Below are 18,182 nucleotides of genomic sequence, written 5' to 3'. Positions count from 1 at the left end.
GATGGAGTCAGCATTTACATAGCAGCAACATAGCCTCAAGGATGGAGTCAGCATTTACACAGCAACATAGGCTCAAGGATGGAGTCAGCATTTACACAGCAACATAGGCTCAAGGATGGAGTCAGCATTTACACAGCAACATAGGCTCAAGGATGGAGTCAGCATTTACACAGCAACATAGGCTCAAGGATGGAGTCAGCATTTACACAGCAGCAACATAGCCTCACAGATGGGGTCAGCATTTACACAGCAGCAACATGGGCTCAAGGATGGGGTCAGCATTTACACTGCAGCAACATAGGCTCACAGATGGGGTCAGCATTTACACAGCAACAACATAGCTTCAATGATGGGGTCAGCATTTACACTGCAGCAACATAGGCTCACAGATGGGGTCAGCATTTACACAGCAACAACATAGATTCAATGATGGGGTCAGCATTTACACAGCAACAACATAGCCTCATGGATGGAGTCAGCATTTACATAGCAACAACATAGCCTCAAGGATGGAGTCAGCATTAACACAGCAACATAGGCTCAAGGATGGGGTCAGCATTTACATAGCAGCAACATAGGCTCAAGGATGGAGTCAGCATTTACACAGCAACATAGGCTCAAGGATGGAGTCAGCATTTACATAGCAGCAACATAGCCTCAATGATGGAGTCAGCATTTACATAGCAGCAACATAGGCTCAAGGATGGAGTCAGCATTTACACAGCAACATAGGCTCAAGGATGGAGTCAGCATTTACACAGCAACATAGGCTCAAGGATGGAGTCAGCATTTACACAGCAACATAGGCTCAAGGATGGAGTCAGCATTAACACAGCAACATAGGCTCAAGGATGGGGTCAGCATTTACATAGCAGCAACATAGGCTCAAGGATGGAGTCAGCATTTACACAGCAACATAGGCTCAAGGATGGAGTCAGCATTTACATAGCAGCAACATAGCCTCAATGATGGAGTCAGCATTTACATAGCAGCAACATAGGCTCAAGGATGGAGTCAGCATTTACACAGCAACATAGGCTCAAGGATGGAGTCAGCATTTACACAGCAACATAGGCTCAAGGATGGAGTCAGCATTTACACAGCAACATAGGCTCAAGGATGGAGTCAGCATTTACACAGCAACATAGGCTCAAGGATGGAGTCAGCATTTACATAGCAGCAACATAGGCTCAAGGATGGAGTCAGCATTTGCACAGCAACAACATAGGCTCAAGGATGGAGTCAGGCTGCAGTTCCAACAAAAGTATGTAACTTTATTATTGTCATAAGTCATTCTTACAACAAGCCATCATAAACCCATCAGCTCATGACATCAGGCATTGGTCTAATGACCAATCAGTCTCAACTTTATTCCATACAACTCTTATACTATTGCTTTAAGTTACCCCCTTTGATGTATTGAGTAGGTTGTGCACATAAAACATTTTTAGATACGTAAAAGTTAGCAACAAAACAAATGCAAACGAATGAGAACAATGCATGATGGGTGAATACCTAAACTGTCCCAAAATCAGGAAGTCACACCCTGGCTCCTGGTCTGACTAATTCATGCTGTGTTGCTCCCTTCATTAGACCGACCTCACATGACAGGCCTAGGCCATCTGGAGTAAAAGATCTTTAACAAAACTGGGAAAGCAAAACCTTCCCAATACCAAGACATCATTCATGCCATTGTCTTACAAATCCATGTTGCGAGTATCTATTTTATGTTATACATGACAAGCCTATGGTGTTGAAGTTTGGGAAACATCCTCTATAAAGCCTGGGTTTTTACTGCTTTGGCACACACAGACACACTTCCCAAAAAGCTAGAAAACAGCAACTACTGAAGAGGATGCCAAACCAACTCCATCATGTATGTGAAAACTTTACTCCTTTCATCTGCTGTGATCTCTCTCAACTGCTGCACCCATCCATGCATTCTGCAATGTGGTCTGATAAAGTCTACCTGATCTCTGATTCCTTTCAACTAACAGTTCATTCATTGTATGTTAGTCTGTCTCTGTCATAGTTGCATCTTGAGTCATTTGGAATGATGTTAATTAACATGAGGATGATGATGCTTTTGGGAAATTAATAAAAAACTAACAGTACAGTAAGTAGATTTAACACAAACATGCCTAATAAATAGTCACATTACTGCAGCAATTGTATGTCTATCTACAGTATACACTGAGTGTACAAAACATTAGGAACACCTTCCTAATATTGAGTTGCCCCCCCTTTTGCACACAAAACAGCCTCAATTCATCGGGGCCTGGACTACAAGGCATTGAAAGCGTTCCACAGGGATGATGACCCATGTTGACTCCAATGCTTCCCACAGTTGTGTCTAGTTGGCTGGATGTCCTTTGGGTGGTGGACCATTCTTGATACACATGGGAAACTGTTGAGTGAGAAAAATGCGACACCATTGCAATTCTTGACATAAAATGGTGCGCCTGGCACCTACCACCATACCCTGTTCAAAGGCACTTCAATCTTTTGTCTTGCTTATTCACCCTCTGAATGGCACACATACACAATCCATGTCTCAAGGCTTCATCTACACTGATTTAAGTGGATTTAACAGGTGACATCAATAAGGGATCATAGCTTTCACCTGGATTCACCCGATCAGTGTATATCATGAAAATAGCAGTTTGTACACTCACAGGGAAAGCATGTTTTTGACTGCACAGGACCTTTAATATATCCTCCAGAATTATCGCTCACAATTCCACAACTTGAAACAATTTAAAACAGTATATACAAGTAATTGAATAAACATTAGTCTTTCTGACATCAGCCTCTCCAGTAAAGATAACAGTCAACCACGTCTCCAGATTACCACCATGTCCTCTATCCAGATGACTATGGGCTGCACGGTTGTCGGTAAATCAGACATTTCCAATGTGTATCAAGAAATGGTGCATCATCCCAGAAATTTCCTAGCCCAGTATTTTCATACGATAGTATCCCAGAGCCATGCTGTGAAAGAGTAAATATATATATATATATATATATATTGCAAACCATGTGAATACAATGTACTGTATACAGTGGGGCAAAAAAAGTATTTAGTCAGCCACCAATTGTGCAAGTTCTCCCACTTAAAAAGATGAGAGAGGCCTGTACTTTTCATCATAGATACACTTCAACTATGACAGACAAAATTAGGGAAAAAAATCTAGAAAATCACATTGTAGGATTTTTTATGAATTTATTTGCAAATTATGGTGGAAAATAAGTATTTGGTCACCTACAAACAAGCAAGATTTCTGGCTCTCACAGACCTGTAACCTCTTCTTTAAGAGGCTCCTCTGTCCTCCACTCGTTACCTGTATTAATGGCACCTGTTTGAACTTGTTATCAGTATAAAAGACACCTGTCCACAACCTCAAACAGTCACACTCCAAACTCCACTATGGCCAAGACCAAAGAGCTGTCAAAGGACACCAGAAACAAAATTGTAGACCTGCACCAGGCTGGGAAGACTGAATCTGCAATAGGTTAGCAGCGTGGTTTGAAGAAATCAACTGTGGGAGCAATTATTAGGAAATGGAAGACATACAAGACCATTGATAATCTCCCTCGATCTGGGGCTCCACGCAAGATCTCACCCCGTGGGGTCAAAATGATCACAAGAACAGTGAGCAAAAATCCCAGAACCACACGGGGGGACCTAGTGAATGACCTGCAGAGAGCTGGGACCAAAGTAACAAAGCCTACCATCAGTAACACACTACGCCGCCAGGGACTCAAATCCTGCAGTGCCAGACGTGTCCCCCTGCTTAAGCCAGTACATGTCCAGGCCCGTCTGAAGTTTGCTAGAGAGCATTTGGATGACCCAGAAGAAGATTGGGATAATGTCATATGGTCAGATGAAACCAAAATATAACTTTTTGGTAAAAACTCAACTCGTCGTGTTTGGAGGACAAAGAATGCTGAGTTGCATCCAAAGAACACCATACCTACTGTGAAGCATGGGGGTGGAAACATCATGCTTTGGGGATGTTTTTCTGCAAAGGGACCAGGACGACTGATCCGTGTAAAGGAAAGAATGAATGGGGCCATGTATCGTGAGATTTTGAGTGAAAACCTCCTTCCATCAGCAAGGGCATTGAAGATGAAACGTGGCTGGGTCTTTCAGCATGACAATGATCCCAAACACACTGCCCGGGCAACGAAGGAGTGGCTTCATAAGAAGCATTTCAAGGTCCCGGAGTGGCCTAGTCAGTCTCCAGATCTCAACCCTATAGAAAATCTTTGGAGGGAGTTGAAAGTCCGTGTTGCCCAGCAACAGCCCCAAAACATCACTGCTCTAGAGGAGATCTGCATGGAGGAATGGCCCAAAATACCAGCAACAGTGTGTGAAAACCTTGTGAAGACTTACAGAAAACGTTTGACCTCTGTCATTGCCAACAAAGGGTATATAACAAAGTATTGAGATGAACTTTTGTTATTGACCAAATACTTATTTTCCACCATAATTTGCAAATAAATAAATTAAAGATCCTCCAATGTGATTTTCTGGATTTTTTTTCTCATTTTGTCTGTCATAGTTGAAGTGTACCTATGATGAAAATTACAGGCCTCTCTCATCTTTTTAAGTGGGAGAACTTGCACAATTGGTGGCTGACTAAATACTTTTTTTGCCCCACTGTATTTCTACTTATCAATTATTTTTAAAATATATAATTATTTACTCAACTTGACCATTCCCACTATGAAATCTCAAAGGAGAGTCTCTCAGATTATATTGTGTCTTGTATTTCATGGTCCCCAAGTAGGCTACCGATGTAACTACTTTACCTTGGTCAGGGAAAACTGTAACTATTCCAATAGAAGGAGTGAAACAGACGTTGTTTCTTTCAGATTTAAGAGTGGTACAGGGAAACTAACCTTTTTGTACTCAACTACTATTCTTTTAAAGAGTGGTACAGGGAAAGAAACATTTTTGTACTCAACTACCATTCTTTTTAAGAGTGGTACAGGGAAACTAACATTTTTGTACTCAACTAGCATTCTTTTTAAGAGTGGTACAGGGAATGAAACCTTTTTGTACTCAACTGCCATTCTTTTTAAGAGTGGTACAGGGAAACTAACCTTTTTGTACTCAACTACCATTATTTTTAAGAGTGGTACAGGGAATGAAACCTTTTTGTACTCAACTGCCATTCTTTTTAAGAGTGGTACAGGGAAACTAACCTTTTTGTACTCAACTGCCATTCTTTTTAAGAGTGGTACAGGGAAACTAACATTTTTGTACTCAACTACCATTCTTTTTAAGAGTGGTACAGGGAAACTAACATTTTTGTACTCAACTAGCATTCTTTTTAAGAGTGGTACAGGGAAACTAACCTTTTTGTACTCAACTACCATTCTTTTAAAGAGTGGTACAGGGAAAGAAACCTTTTTGTACTCACCTGCCATTCTTTTAAAGAGTGGTACAGGGAAAGAAACCTTTTTGTACTCAACTACCATTCTTTTTAAGAGTGGTACAGGGAAAGAAACCTTTTTGTACTCAACTACCATTCTTTTTAAGAGTGGTACAGGGAAAGAAACCTTTTTGTACTCAACTACCATTCTTTTTAAGAGTGGTACAGGGAAAGAAACCTTTTTGTACTCAACTACCATTCTTTTTAAGAGTGGTACAGGGAAAGAAACCTTTTTGTACTTAACTACCATTCTTTTTAAGAGTGGTACAGGGAAAGAAACCTTTTTGTACTCAACTGGCATTATTTTGAATAGTCTTCCAAAGAAGTTCATGGTCGGTTTCAAGTTCTCACTGAAAGAATGACTAAACAGTAGCATGTCTCAACACTGAGCTGTAAGACTACAGTACGTGGATGAGAAGAACATGCACAGTTTAGCATATGCGCTGACTTTTGGTGCCTATTGTGTGTTATATTGTGATTGTCTTTTATATATTAGGGATTGATTGTTGTATATATTAAGGGTACATGAGACAAGGGTGATGTACCTTTCCAGTGTTGTTTTCTATGTAACTGTACAATTAGCTCATTTAGTGAAAACTCTCAAAAGTCACGTTTCTTGTATCGAATGCTGTGTAATGGCCTCTACCCACTTCCATTAATGGCACTCCAAATTATCCCTAATGGCTTAACAGCATGTGTCAAAGCAGAAGAGAGAGAGGCACTCAAGAGGCTGGTGAAGATAACACTTATCAACTTCCAGACCGACAGACAAAGCTGGCAACCATGCCAGGCAGTTTTAACATTTATTGCTCCTGATTTTTATAACATTTCCTTTTGTCCTTCGTGAAGAAGATCTCAGGTTATTTGACTATAAAATGATAGTGTCTGGCTTGTTTTGGCATTGATGCTGATCCTTTGTACACACTAATGGAATTCTCTGTGCAGGCTTCAATGGCAAAGCGTTCTATTAAACATCGTATTCATCCTTTTGGTTTTGCCCTTTTCAAATGTTCTCTTTTGAGCTCTCTGCTTTCAAACATTGTATTTTATTTCATCATAATTTCTGTTGATACTACTAATACTGTATTTTATTTTATGATAACTTAGAAATATAATTTTCTTCGATTTAATCACTTAAAATGAAAATAACATTTACAATAATGATGTGACTCTACTGTACAATGCCAAAAACAACCAACAAAAGAACAAGCAGGAGGATGGACCAAACACGGCACTGCTTTTTAAAATCCATTTTATTGACAGACTTTATCTTGCCCTCAGAACAATGCAACGAGATTAAGGTGCTGATGAGCACAGAGGAATAAATACACCAATAAATACAGTATTGACTGAACTAGCCTGGCTCTGCTTCAGAGTTGGGTTCTATTTCAATTTAATTCAGTCCATTCAGGAAGTACACTGACTTCCAAATTCTCGTTGATGAAAATTGGAATTGAAATGTCAGCATACTTCAGGAATTGACATGGACTTGACCCCAACCCTGCCATGCTTTCAGACCTGTCTTTCAGACCCTCACCACAAGCACACTTACCATTAAGACATGTAGGACAACATGGAAGGCTTTCTTCTTCCAGCTGAAATCATATGAGAATGCAATAACAACAGAAACTGCATGTTTGAAGAAAGTAAAGATATCTCTTTAGAACGTCTCTGCCAATGTGAACATAATATTTAATGGCCTGCAAATGAGGAGAGGACTGGGGAGCAGAACATTTAACATGGTTTAGAAAAAAAATGATGTCTCTGCCTTGTAAATCAAATACAAAACTACAATTACCATCAGTACATTAGTTCATGAATAGCAATTCGTTATGACCCTTTTAAACAATCCATGGAGAACAACAATGAGAAATTAACTGAGGTTGTTATAAGATAGTTATAACATGTTATTACACATTAGTCTTATGGTTTGATAATGATTTTGAAGGGTTAAGATATATTATTGATGTAGCTGTTGATATAGAGTTCAACATCCTGATTTCATAAGTGACCATATCCTGTTTAAGTTTAAAAAAAATATATGTTTTACAACAAACGTGGCAAACTCAATCCCTAAAAATGCTAATACATGTTTTCACATTCACCGGGAATCTCACATACTGAGTCATTTCACACACGTCGAGAGGAACGTGATATAACAGAGCTCTACAGCGCGACCATTTTACTCGCATATACGCCTAAATATTTGGCTGTGCGACCTGGAATTTTAATTGAGGAGCACCAGTGCACCTAGAAACAAATCACCCAGATGATAATTGTTGCAATGATTACTTCACTGTACCACAGGCCCTGAGCGCCATGGAGAACACACTGAGACCAGATTCATGACCATCATGCTTGCACCATTACTAAAAAGAAAACGGCTTGTTACCGAAAATATTTTTTATTGTGCTCCTAAATGTCTTTGTGTGCTCCTAAATGTCTTTGTGTGCTCCTAAATGTCTTTGTGAGCTCCTAAATGTCTTTGTGAGCTCCTAAATGTCTTTGTGTGCTCTTAAATGTCTTTGTGAGCTCCTAAATGTCTTTGTGTGCTCTTAAATGTCTTTGTGAGCTCCTAAATGTCTTTGTGAGCTCCTAAATGTCTTTGTGAGCTCCTAAATGTCTTTGTGTGCTCTTAAATGTCTTTGTGCGCCTCTAAATTGTTTAACTGCTGCTGCTTCCCTTAGACCACAGACATTGTCAATTTGGTACTGGCACTTACCCTGTATATAGCTTCCTCTCTTATTTCTCACATTTTTTTTTATTTATTGTATTTTTTATTAGTTATACTATTTTGACATTAAATACTGCACGGTAGGGCTTGCAATTTATGCATTTCACTGTACTTGTGCATGTGACAAATAAAATGTGAAACTTGACAGAGAGCAGAGCATACCAGACCAGACCAGACCAGAGCACACCAGACCAGAACAGAGCACACCAGACCAGACCAGAGCACACCAGACCAGACCAGAGCACACCAGACCAGAGCAGAGCACACCAGAGCAGAGCAGAGCATACCAGACCAGACCAGAGCACACTAGACCAGAGCAGAGCACACCAGAGCAGAGCACACCAGACCAGACCAGAGCACACCAGACCAGAGTACACCAGAGCAGAGCACACCAGACCAGACCAGACAGATGGTCACAGGCATATATGGAAAAGACATGGTCAAAGAAAACGTGAGTGTGATGGAATGTCACAATGATGTTAGATCCATGGATTAGAATTAAACATCCCAACAAAGAATCCAGAGTCATAATCCTTTCTGGGAAAGGAAGATAGGTCAAAGGTCATATTTGGTTTGGGTATCAGACAGTCCACCTCACAAGTACTAATCTTTTAAAGATAATTCAATCAAAAAGCACAGAGTCTGGGCAACTTGAACTTTACTATGACACGAAAATAAAAAGTAGTAGCCTATTACTAAATGGTCCACTGTACTGTAGTTAGTAAGGGCTTGTTAGGGGCGTGCAGAGACAGAGATAGACATAGGTCCCACACAACTTTCCTCTTTCTCCAATAACTACTGAGTGTACACAAAGATAGTCTAGAGTTAAAGCAAATGCCCCTCAGTTGGAATTGGCAGCCACAGTCCCTCATAGTGTATGATGAGAGGGCTAGCTTCACTCCACCTTGCATGTCACAAAGAGGGCAAAGCACTGTTTTGACCATGTTAGGAGGACTCCTCTACTGTACTGTATATACTGTCCATCCACAGAAGGGCTTAGTTCAACAACTACAGAACAATAGGAGTTTGATAACTCTTCCCTACAGTGCCTAGTGGGAGTTCCATACACTTCTACAGTTCCAGTCCCCTCTCAGGTTTAGATCAGACCCACTCCTGCATGGAGCGCTTGCAGTACAGTATGTGTCTCTGCGTGCTCTTCCTCCTGAACTGGAACACGGTGTAGAGCAGGACCATCATGCACAGCGCCAGGATACAGGGGATGGCGATAGCCACGGCCTTCTCCGTGCCCCCCGTGCTGTCCAGCTTGATGATGATGTCCACGTCACCACTGCTGCTGTCGTAGTGGCGCTCCTCCACCTCCGGAGGGCTCCAGTCCCAGTCGGGGTCAGCTGGTAGGCCGTCACAGCCCATGAAGTCCCTCAGGATGGAGCGGGGGTAGCCCGGCTCCACACGCAACCGCTGGTTGTTGAACTTCCAGTACTCCTTCCCCTTGTAGAAGTAGGTGAATCCTGTTCAAAGGAGGAGGGAAAAAAATCAACATTTAAACATTCATACAAGCTAATAGTTTCTCCTTAACTTTGGTTTGCTAGTTTTATAACCCAATCTTTACTTTCTGTACTGAGAAGCAAGGCATAAGTAGACTATATAAAGAGAAAAGAGGCCTATTTTAGTCATTATGAAGAGATGTGATGCAGAAATGGAGGATGATATAGAGCAGGGGTATTCAGCTCTTATCCTACGAGGTCCAGAGTCTGCTGGTTTTCTGTTCTACCTGATAATTAATTTCACCCACCTGGTCTCCCAGGTCTAAATTAGACCCTGATTGGAGAGGAACAATGAAAAAAACACTGGCTTTGAAGTCTGGAGTTGAGTATGAGGGGTATAGAGGGAGGAACGGATGGCCTACCGTTGGCCTTGTCCACAAACGCTCCCTGAGGAGAGTCAGGGATGCCCTTCCACACTGTGATGGGTTTGGGGTAACCAGGGTCCATGTTTCTCATGTCTTCATTGTACCTCCAATATCTAATGCCAGGTAGGAAAGAAACACTGCGGTCAATATCCAGAAAGACTACACACACAAACGCACAGTCACATGCACCAACATTACAATCTCATGATCTACTACACATACACACAACTGTTTAGGATCAAGATAATGGAATTCTGTCAAACACAGAGAGATGAAGTCATGTTTTACAAAACATCATATCAGTGATATGCAACAGTTTGCTACAGAATGATGACAAAGCATTTTATCTTCGCTCACAACAGGGTTAGGACCTCATATGATTTCATCTATCATGACAGATCCACCAAATGTTTGAGTCACGTTAGTATACAGTAAATCATGTACTAATTATAGCATCTCACAGTGAGCTTTATATCAGCTAGCCTTTTTTCACAGTCAGTGGTGTACCACAGTTTAGAGAAAAATGTGAAGTTTCATTGTCACGGCCGTGGAAAGAAGTGGACCACAGTACAGCGTGGTGAGCGTACATTTTCATTTTATTTCGAATGTCACCAAAAAAACAACAAACAACCGTGAAGCTTACAGGGCTATAGTGCCACGAACAAAAGTCAACTACCCGCACTGATTCCCAATCAGAGACAACGATAGACAGCTGTCCCTGATTGAGAACCATACCCGGCCAAAACATAGAAATAAAGAAACGTAGAATACAAAACATAGAATGTCCACCCCACATCACACCCTGACCTAACCAAATAGAGAAATAAAACAGCTCTCTAAGGGCAGGGCGTGACATTCATAGCTAATCTCATAGATAACATTTTGCCATGAGGCTGAAATTATAATTTTTTTCAGTTATAAAGCTAATTTCCTGTAATTCTAAATGTTTTGCTATGCTTATGACGTGTTCCTATGCTATCTGGGGAGGGGGCCCAACCTCCATGGCCTAGAGCTCGTGGGCCCCCCACATTGCCGGGGCTGCGGGGGCCAGTGATCATTGTCATTGACAAAACTAATACAGTATCATGTATAACCTATAATTCAAAATCTAACCAATTTAATGCAACAGATAGATGGACAATTCTAGAATCAGCTACACTTTACCTTCACTATGGATAAAATCAATGTATTGTAATGGATAAATGAAAAGGTCAAACAGACCTGTCTCCCTTGAAGAAATATGTCTTGGCTACGTCCTCCCACCATACAGCAGTCTCTATACTCTGGGTGGGCATCCCACTCCCAAACAGAGAGATGTCCTGAGGGTAGGTGGGCTGCAAAGTAGTGTCCTTGAACACCCAGAACCGGTTTCCTAAAACAAACACAGTCACAAATGGATCAGTGGTCATAATTGTCCAGTAATCACAAACAGAGCCTGGGTCCAAACATTATGTTTTACACTTTTGCTAGGAAATAGCCCTTGCTATTTGCAGTAACATGATGAGCATTATTGCCGTATAGCTGCTTAATTCAGTCTAATAATAAGGCCTTATTAGCATCGTTCAGACAGATGTAAAGAGCTACTATAGTGTTGTGAGTATATTAGAGCGAATATAGCATTGTGAGTATATTAAAGCTACTATAGTGTTTTTATTTTACCTTTATTTAACCAGGCAAGTCAGTTAAGAACCAATTCTTATTTTCAATGACGGCCTAGGAACAGCGAGTTAACTGCCTGTTCAGGGGCAGAACGACAGATTTGTACCTTGTCAGCTCGGGGGTTTGAACTTGCAACCTTCCGGTTACTAGTCCAACGCTCTAACCACTAGGCTACCCTGCCGCCCCAGGGTGTTGTGAGTATATTAGAGCTAAGATAGCATTGTGAGTATATTAGAGCTAAGATAGCATTGTGAGTATATTAGAGCTAAGATAGCATTGTGAGTATATTTGAGCTAAGATAGTATTGTGAGTATATTAGAGCTAAAATAGTGTTGTGAGTATATTAGAGCTAAAATAGTGTTGTGAGTATATTAGAGCTAAAATAGTGTTGTGAGTATATTAGAGCTAAGATAGTGTTGGAGTATATTAGAGCTAAAATAGTGTTGTGAGTATATTAGAGCTAAAATAGTGTTGTGAGTATATTAAAGCTAAGATAGTGTTCTGAGTATATTAAAGCTAAGATAGTGATGTGAGTATATTAAAGCTAGGACAGTGTTGTGAGTATATTAGAGCTAAGATAGTGTTCTGAGTATATTAAAGCTAAGATAGTGTTCTGAGTATATTAAAGCTAAGATAGTGTTCTGAGTATATTAAAGCTAAGATAGTGTTCTGAGTATATTAAAGCTAGGACAGTGTTGTGAGTATATTAAAGCTAAGATAGTGTTGTGAGTATATTAAAGCTAAGATAGTGTTGTGAGTATATTAAAGCTAGGACAGTGTTGTGAGTATATTAAAGCTAAGATAGTGTTGTGAGTATATTAGAGCTAAGATAGTGTTGTGAGTATATTAAAGCTAGGACAGTGTTGTGAGTATATTAAAGCTAGGACAGTGTTGTGAGTATATTAGAGCTAAGATAGTGTTGTGAGTATATTAAAGCTACTATAGCATTGTGGGTATATTAGAGCTAAGATAGTGTTGTGAGTATATTAAAGCTACTATAGCATTGTGAGTATATTAGAGCTAAGATAGTGTTGTGAGTATATTAAAGCTAGGACAGTGTTGTGAGTATATTAAAGCTAAGATAGTGTTGTGAGTATATTAAAGCTACTATAGCATTGTGGGTATATTAGAGCTAAGATAGTGTTGTGAGTATATTAAAGCTACTATAGCATTGTGAGTATATTAGAGCTAAGATAGTGTTGTGAGTATATTAAAGCTAGGATAGTGTTGTGAGTATATTAGAGCTAAGATATTGTTGTGAGTATATTAAAGCTACTATAGCATTGTGAGTATATTAGAGCTAAGATAGTGTTGTGAGTATATTAAAGCTACTATAGCATTGTGAGTATATTAGAGCTAAGATAGTGTTGTGAGTATATTAAAGCTAGGACAGTGTTGTGAGTATGTTAAAGCTAAGATAGTGTTGTGAGTATATTAAAGCTAGGATAGTGTTGTGAGTATATTAAAGCAAAGATAGTGTTGTGAGTATTTTAATTGAACCTTTATTTAACTAGGCAAGCCAGTTAAGAATTAATTCTTATTTAGAATGACAGCCTACCCCAGCCAAACCTGGAAGACATTGGGCCAATTGTGCACCACCAAATGGGACTCCCAATCACAGCCAGATGTGATGCAGCCTGGATTCGAACCAGGTACTGCAGTGACGCCTCTTACACTGAGATGCAGCGTCTTAGACCACGGCACCACTTACAACTTAGAGAGTGTCAGAGTATATTACAGCTAAGATAGTGTTGGAGTATATTACAGCTAAGATAGTGTTGGAGTATTTTACAGCTAAGATAGTGTTGGAGTATATTACAGCTAAGATAGTGTTGGAGTAGTTTACAGCTAAGATAGTGTTGGAGTATATTACAGCTAAGATAGTGTTGGAGTATTTTACAGCTAAGATAGTGTTGGAGTATTTTACAGCTAAGATAGTGTTGGAGTATATTACAGCTAAGATAGTGTTGAGTATATTACAGCTAAGATAGTGTTGGAGTATTTTACAGCTAAGATAGTGTTGAGTATATTACAGCTAAGATAGTGTTGGAGTATTTTACAGCTAAGATAGTGTTGGAGTATATTACAGCTAAGATAGTGTTGGAGTATATTACAGCTAAGATAGTGTTGGAGTATATTACAGCTAAGATAGTGTTGGAGTATATTACAGCTAAGATAGTGTTGGAGTATTTTACAGCTAAGATAGTGTTGGAGTATATTACAGCTAAAATAGTGTTGGAGTATATTACAGCTAAGATAGTGTTGGAGTATATTACAGCTAAGATAGTGTTGGAGTATATTACAGCTAAGATAGTGTTGGCGTATATTACAGCTAAAATAGTGTTGGAGTAGATTACAGCTAAGATAGTGTTGGAGTATTTTACAGCTAAGATAGTGTTGGAGTATATTACAGCTAAGATAGTGTTGGAGTATTTTACAGCTAAGATAGTGTTGGAGTATATTACAGCTAAAATAGTGTTGGAGTATATTACAGCTAAGATAGTGTTGGAGTATATTACAGCTAAGATAGTGTTGGAGTATATTACAGCTAAAATAGTGTTGGAGTATTTTAAAGTATTTTAAAGAGCTAATAATAGTCTTACGCGTGTATTAAAGAGCTACTCTACAGTAGTTTTATTATAGTTGATACGGAAAGGGGCAACTATAGCATTGTGAGTAAGTCCAGTCCAGCAAGTAGCTCCTCCATCAGGGAATAAATAAAGCATGAGACTCTTTGTGATCCTGTTGGAGGACAGATGTCATGTTAATCTGCCTGATGGAGGGATGCAGGGATGGAGGAGGGGCTGAACTCTCACCCGTTATTATACAGTATCATAAAGAACTAAATGGATGCTATTTAGAACACACAAGCAATATTTCTACTAATTGAAGTGGCATTCTCTTGTATACTTATTAATACACTATAAATTAATACATTAAAAACGCACACAAATCTAGTTGTTTCAACTAACTGGTTCTTTTTTTTGTTTACCCAACTTTTCGGTCTAAATTTAACCTGAATGTTAGGTTGCCCAACATGAGAAAACATACACAAAAATTCGGTCCACTTTAAATTGTCTCATATGTTCATTCAACTAGAAAAATGTAAATTTTTACAAAAACAATATGTGGAACTAGTTACACAGCGCTTTTAACATAGAATGTTTTCAATTGACATATTTGACACACGTTGACATACATGATTACATTTTGGATGTTCATTTATACAGTACTTGACATGACGAATACGAATTACTGTATAAATTAACATGCACAATGTAATAATGTTTGTCAACGTGTGTTAAATTAAAAGCACTGTGTGTGTAACTACTTCCACATTCTGGCATTTCTGCCAAAATAATCATTTCTAGTTGGATGACACAAAAACTAAGTTGACTTCAATTTTGTTACGGAACTAAAAATGTTAAATTCTGGGAACACTTTGACCAAAAAGCTGAGTAAACAAAAAAAACATTTGTATTTATTTTACAGTGATGACCACAAACAAAATACTTTGCTCTGTCTTTCTTTCTAAATTTCTCTCCTCTAACTAACCTTCAAACCTGATGCTACTTTCTGTTGATACAAGAGTAAAATAAGCTCCATTTCATCTCCTTCATCTCTCTTTCTCTCCCCCCTCTCTCTCATTCTCTTCTCTCACCTTTGAAGAAGACAAACTTCCCCTCGCTGTTTTCGTAGACGGCGTCGATCTTGGCGGGCAGGCCTCTCCAGAAGAAGTTGATCTCCATAGGGTAGCCAGGGACCACTGAGTTGTCCCTCACTCTCCAGAACCACTGGTCCTACACAAATGTAGACAAAAACACATGATCTGTTTCATCATTTTCATCCCCTTCTCTCTACTGTAGTATTACCTAAACTCTGAAACCTGCTTTGCTGTCTAACACCAGGAATGATTGATTCCACTGAAACCCTTCAGCGCCCATCACTACCTCCTCATGCAAACAAACCTTTTTAACACTGTGTTCATGAGATTATATAGGTTAGACAAGGGTACATCATACAGTATCGGTACATGCCAACCTACCTTGAATACGAACAGCTCCTGTCTGAGGATGGCCAGGGTGTTGAAGCCTCCGTCACAGATGTTGGGATTGGCGTTGGGGTTGGAGGGTTTTGCGCCCTGAGGAGGGCGGTGGGGCCGGACCTGGCGGTCGTGCTTACGGGGTTCCGAGGGGGGGTGGAAGCGTGGGGGAGGGGCCGTGGGTGGGGCTCTGGTGGGCTGGGAGGACCTGTCTGGCGGACCTGGAGATGAATGGGACACATTAGCCTAGCCAGCTAACTAGCTAAGGGCATCACAAAATAACATTATCGTTGTAATTATTTTGTCATTGAACATTTTCATTTAACATTATCATTTAACATTTGTTCCTTCAATGAAAACAATGAAACTTGTTTAAAAAAACATGTAGACTAGACAAATATTAACATACTACTTGGTTTAGTGTAATGAACAGATATTGAGGGCATGCTTATAATAAAATAAAATGTAGGAAATTCAGTACCATAGATAGACACAGTACCATAGATTTTCTGGATGCCCTGAAGGTCATCGTGAGGTAGTTTAAAGTTCTCTGTGTCCATGTACTGATAGAAGGGAGCCATGATGGCTGTGGGGTCGTTGGAGTGCTCTAGGCCAAGGGCATGACCCAGCTCATGGACTGCCACCAGGAACAGGTCATTACCTGGGAAGGGCGATAGAGACTATGGATTTGAAACACACACGCACGCACACACCACAGGAGGCTGGTGGCACCTTACTTGGTGGAGGACAGGTACGTGGTAATGACTGGAGTGGAATAGGTGGAATGGTGTCAAATACATCAAACACAAGGTTAGGAAGAGGTTATTGAGGCTGGGAGATGTCTTCAGGAGCCACAGCTTACACCATGCCCAGGGCATTGGAACACTCATCATGTCCTGCTATACAACACGCACACGCACGCACACACACACACACACACACACACACACACACACACACACACACACACACACACACATAGCAGCAGGATCACAGTAATACGTGCATGACTCCATGGTACTGTCAGCATTCAGTGTAATAATAGTGTCAGGTTGATTTTGTGTTAGCTTTGGAAAATTCTATAACATACAGTTTCTCTCTATAGCATGTGACTGAAGATATCCCCGGGAGGTGGCTGCCCTTAACAACATGATATCTAATCCAGCCAGGAGCACAGAAATCCAGAAGCACGGAGATCTAGGGGCACAGAGAGCCAGGAGCACGGAGAGCCAGGAGCACAGAGATCCAGGAGCATAGCGATCCAGGAGCAAAGAGATCCAGCTATGATTTTACACCCTTTAAAGTAATTGATGTACAAACACAAGCTGAGTCAAAGGGTTGAACCATATACAGTGGGGCAAAAAAGTATTTAGTCAGCCACCAATTGTGCAAGTTCTCCCACTTAAAAAGATGAGAGAGGCCTGTAATTTTCATCATAGGTACACTTCAACTATGACAGACAAAATGAGAAAAAAAATCCAGAAACTTGCACAATTGGTGGCTGACTAAATACTTTTTTGCCCCACTGTATATACAGGCTGGCGGCCTAGGAGGGGAGTGTCTATCTAAGTGGCAGTGTTGTGCCGTGCACATATCCATTCTGGCTGCCCTGGATGCGGTTAGTGCTTCCTGACGCGCCTCTGGCTTTGACCCTCTAGATGTGCTGTCCCGCAGGCTTCACTAACAGCAGTCAGAGCAGAGCAGGTCGGCAGCAGGGTAATTAAGGTAAAGTGCTGCCTGACGGTGGATGGATGGAGGCTGACAGGGCTGAGAGAGGGATCTGATTACCGTCTTCAAGCAGGCTGGATCCACCCTCCACCCTGCCCTGCCCTACAGCTATGGTACAATACACTCCCTCACCATAACACAGTAGAAATGTGAGTGTTTATTCTTGTGGCAGGGATAGGCTCTGCACTATGACCTGGGCCCAGATTCACAAAACACAACTTACTCAAAAACGTAAGAAGCTTCTTAAGAAAAAAACAAAGTTCAGAAGTACAATTCCTCAAAAATATCTTAAGATTTCACAATATTCTTACAAACTTCTCAAATATCTTCTTACGAACCTATTAGCCATCTTCTTAAAAATGGTCACATATACTCCCTCTCTGGCCTCTAGGTCATCAGGCTGCTGATTATCCCGCACACCTGTCACCATCTTCAAGCACACCAGCGCCTCGTGACACTCCGCACCCAGGTGGTAAGGGTAGGTAACAACACGTCCGCTACGCTGATCCTCAACACAGTGGCCCCTCAGGGATGCGTGCTCAGCCCCCTCCTGTATTCCCTGTTCACTCATGACTGCATGGCCAGGCACGACTCCAACACCATCATTAAATTTGCCGATGACACAACAGTGGTAGGCCTGATTACTGACAACAACGAGACAGCCTATAGGGAGGAGGTCATAGACCTGGCCGTGTGGTGCCAGGACAA

At 40.6% G+C, this 18,182-nt stretch overlaps 1 protein-coding gene across 1 annotated transcript in view; it reads right to left on the bottom strand.

Moving 5' to 3' along the window:
• Positions 1–6,683: 6,683 nt before the first annotated feature.
• Positions 6,684–18,182, bottom strand: part of mmp16b (matrix metallopeptidase 16b (membrane-inserted)) — a 38,278-nt gene continuing 26,779 nt past the window's right edge. Inside the window, exons 7-12 of the mRNA XM_029642975.2 lie at positions 16,228–16,407; positions 15,750–15,967; positions 15,366–15,504; positions 11,267–11,417; positions 10,043–10,158; positions 6,684–9,644 (exon numbers count right to left, since the gene is read on the bottom strand). Of these exons, the coding sequence (XP_029498835.2) occupies positions 9,277–9,644; positions 10,043–10,158; positions 11,267–11,417; positions 15,366–15,504; positions 15,750–15,967; positions 16,228–16,407 (1,172 nt within the window). The 3' untranslated portion in view covers positions 6,684–9,276. The remainder of the gene's footprint in view (positions 9,645–10,042; positions 10,159–11,266; positions 11,418–15,365; positions 15,505–15,749; positions 15,968–16,227; positions 16,408–18,182) is intronic.

The sequence above is a fragment of the Oncorhynchus nerka genome, linkage group LG9b, assembly GCF_034236695.1.
Source record: "Oncorhynchus nerka isolate Pitt River linkage group LG9b, Oner_Uvic_2.0, whole genome shotgun sequence".
NCBI classification, from domain to species: Eukaryota; Metazoa; Chordata; class Actinopteri; order Salmoniformes; family Salmonidae; genus Oncorhynchus; species Oncorhynchus nerka.
Note: the sequence above shows the minus strand (reverse complement) of the source record. Positions and strands in the feature narration are given on the sequence as shown.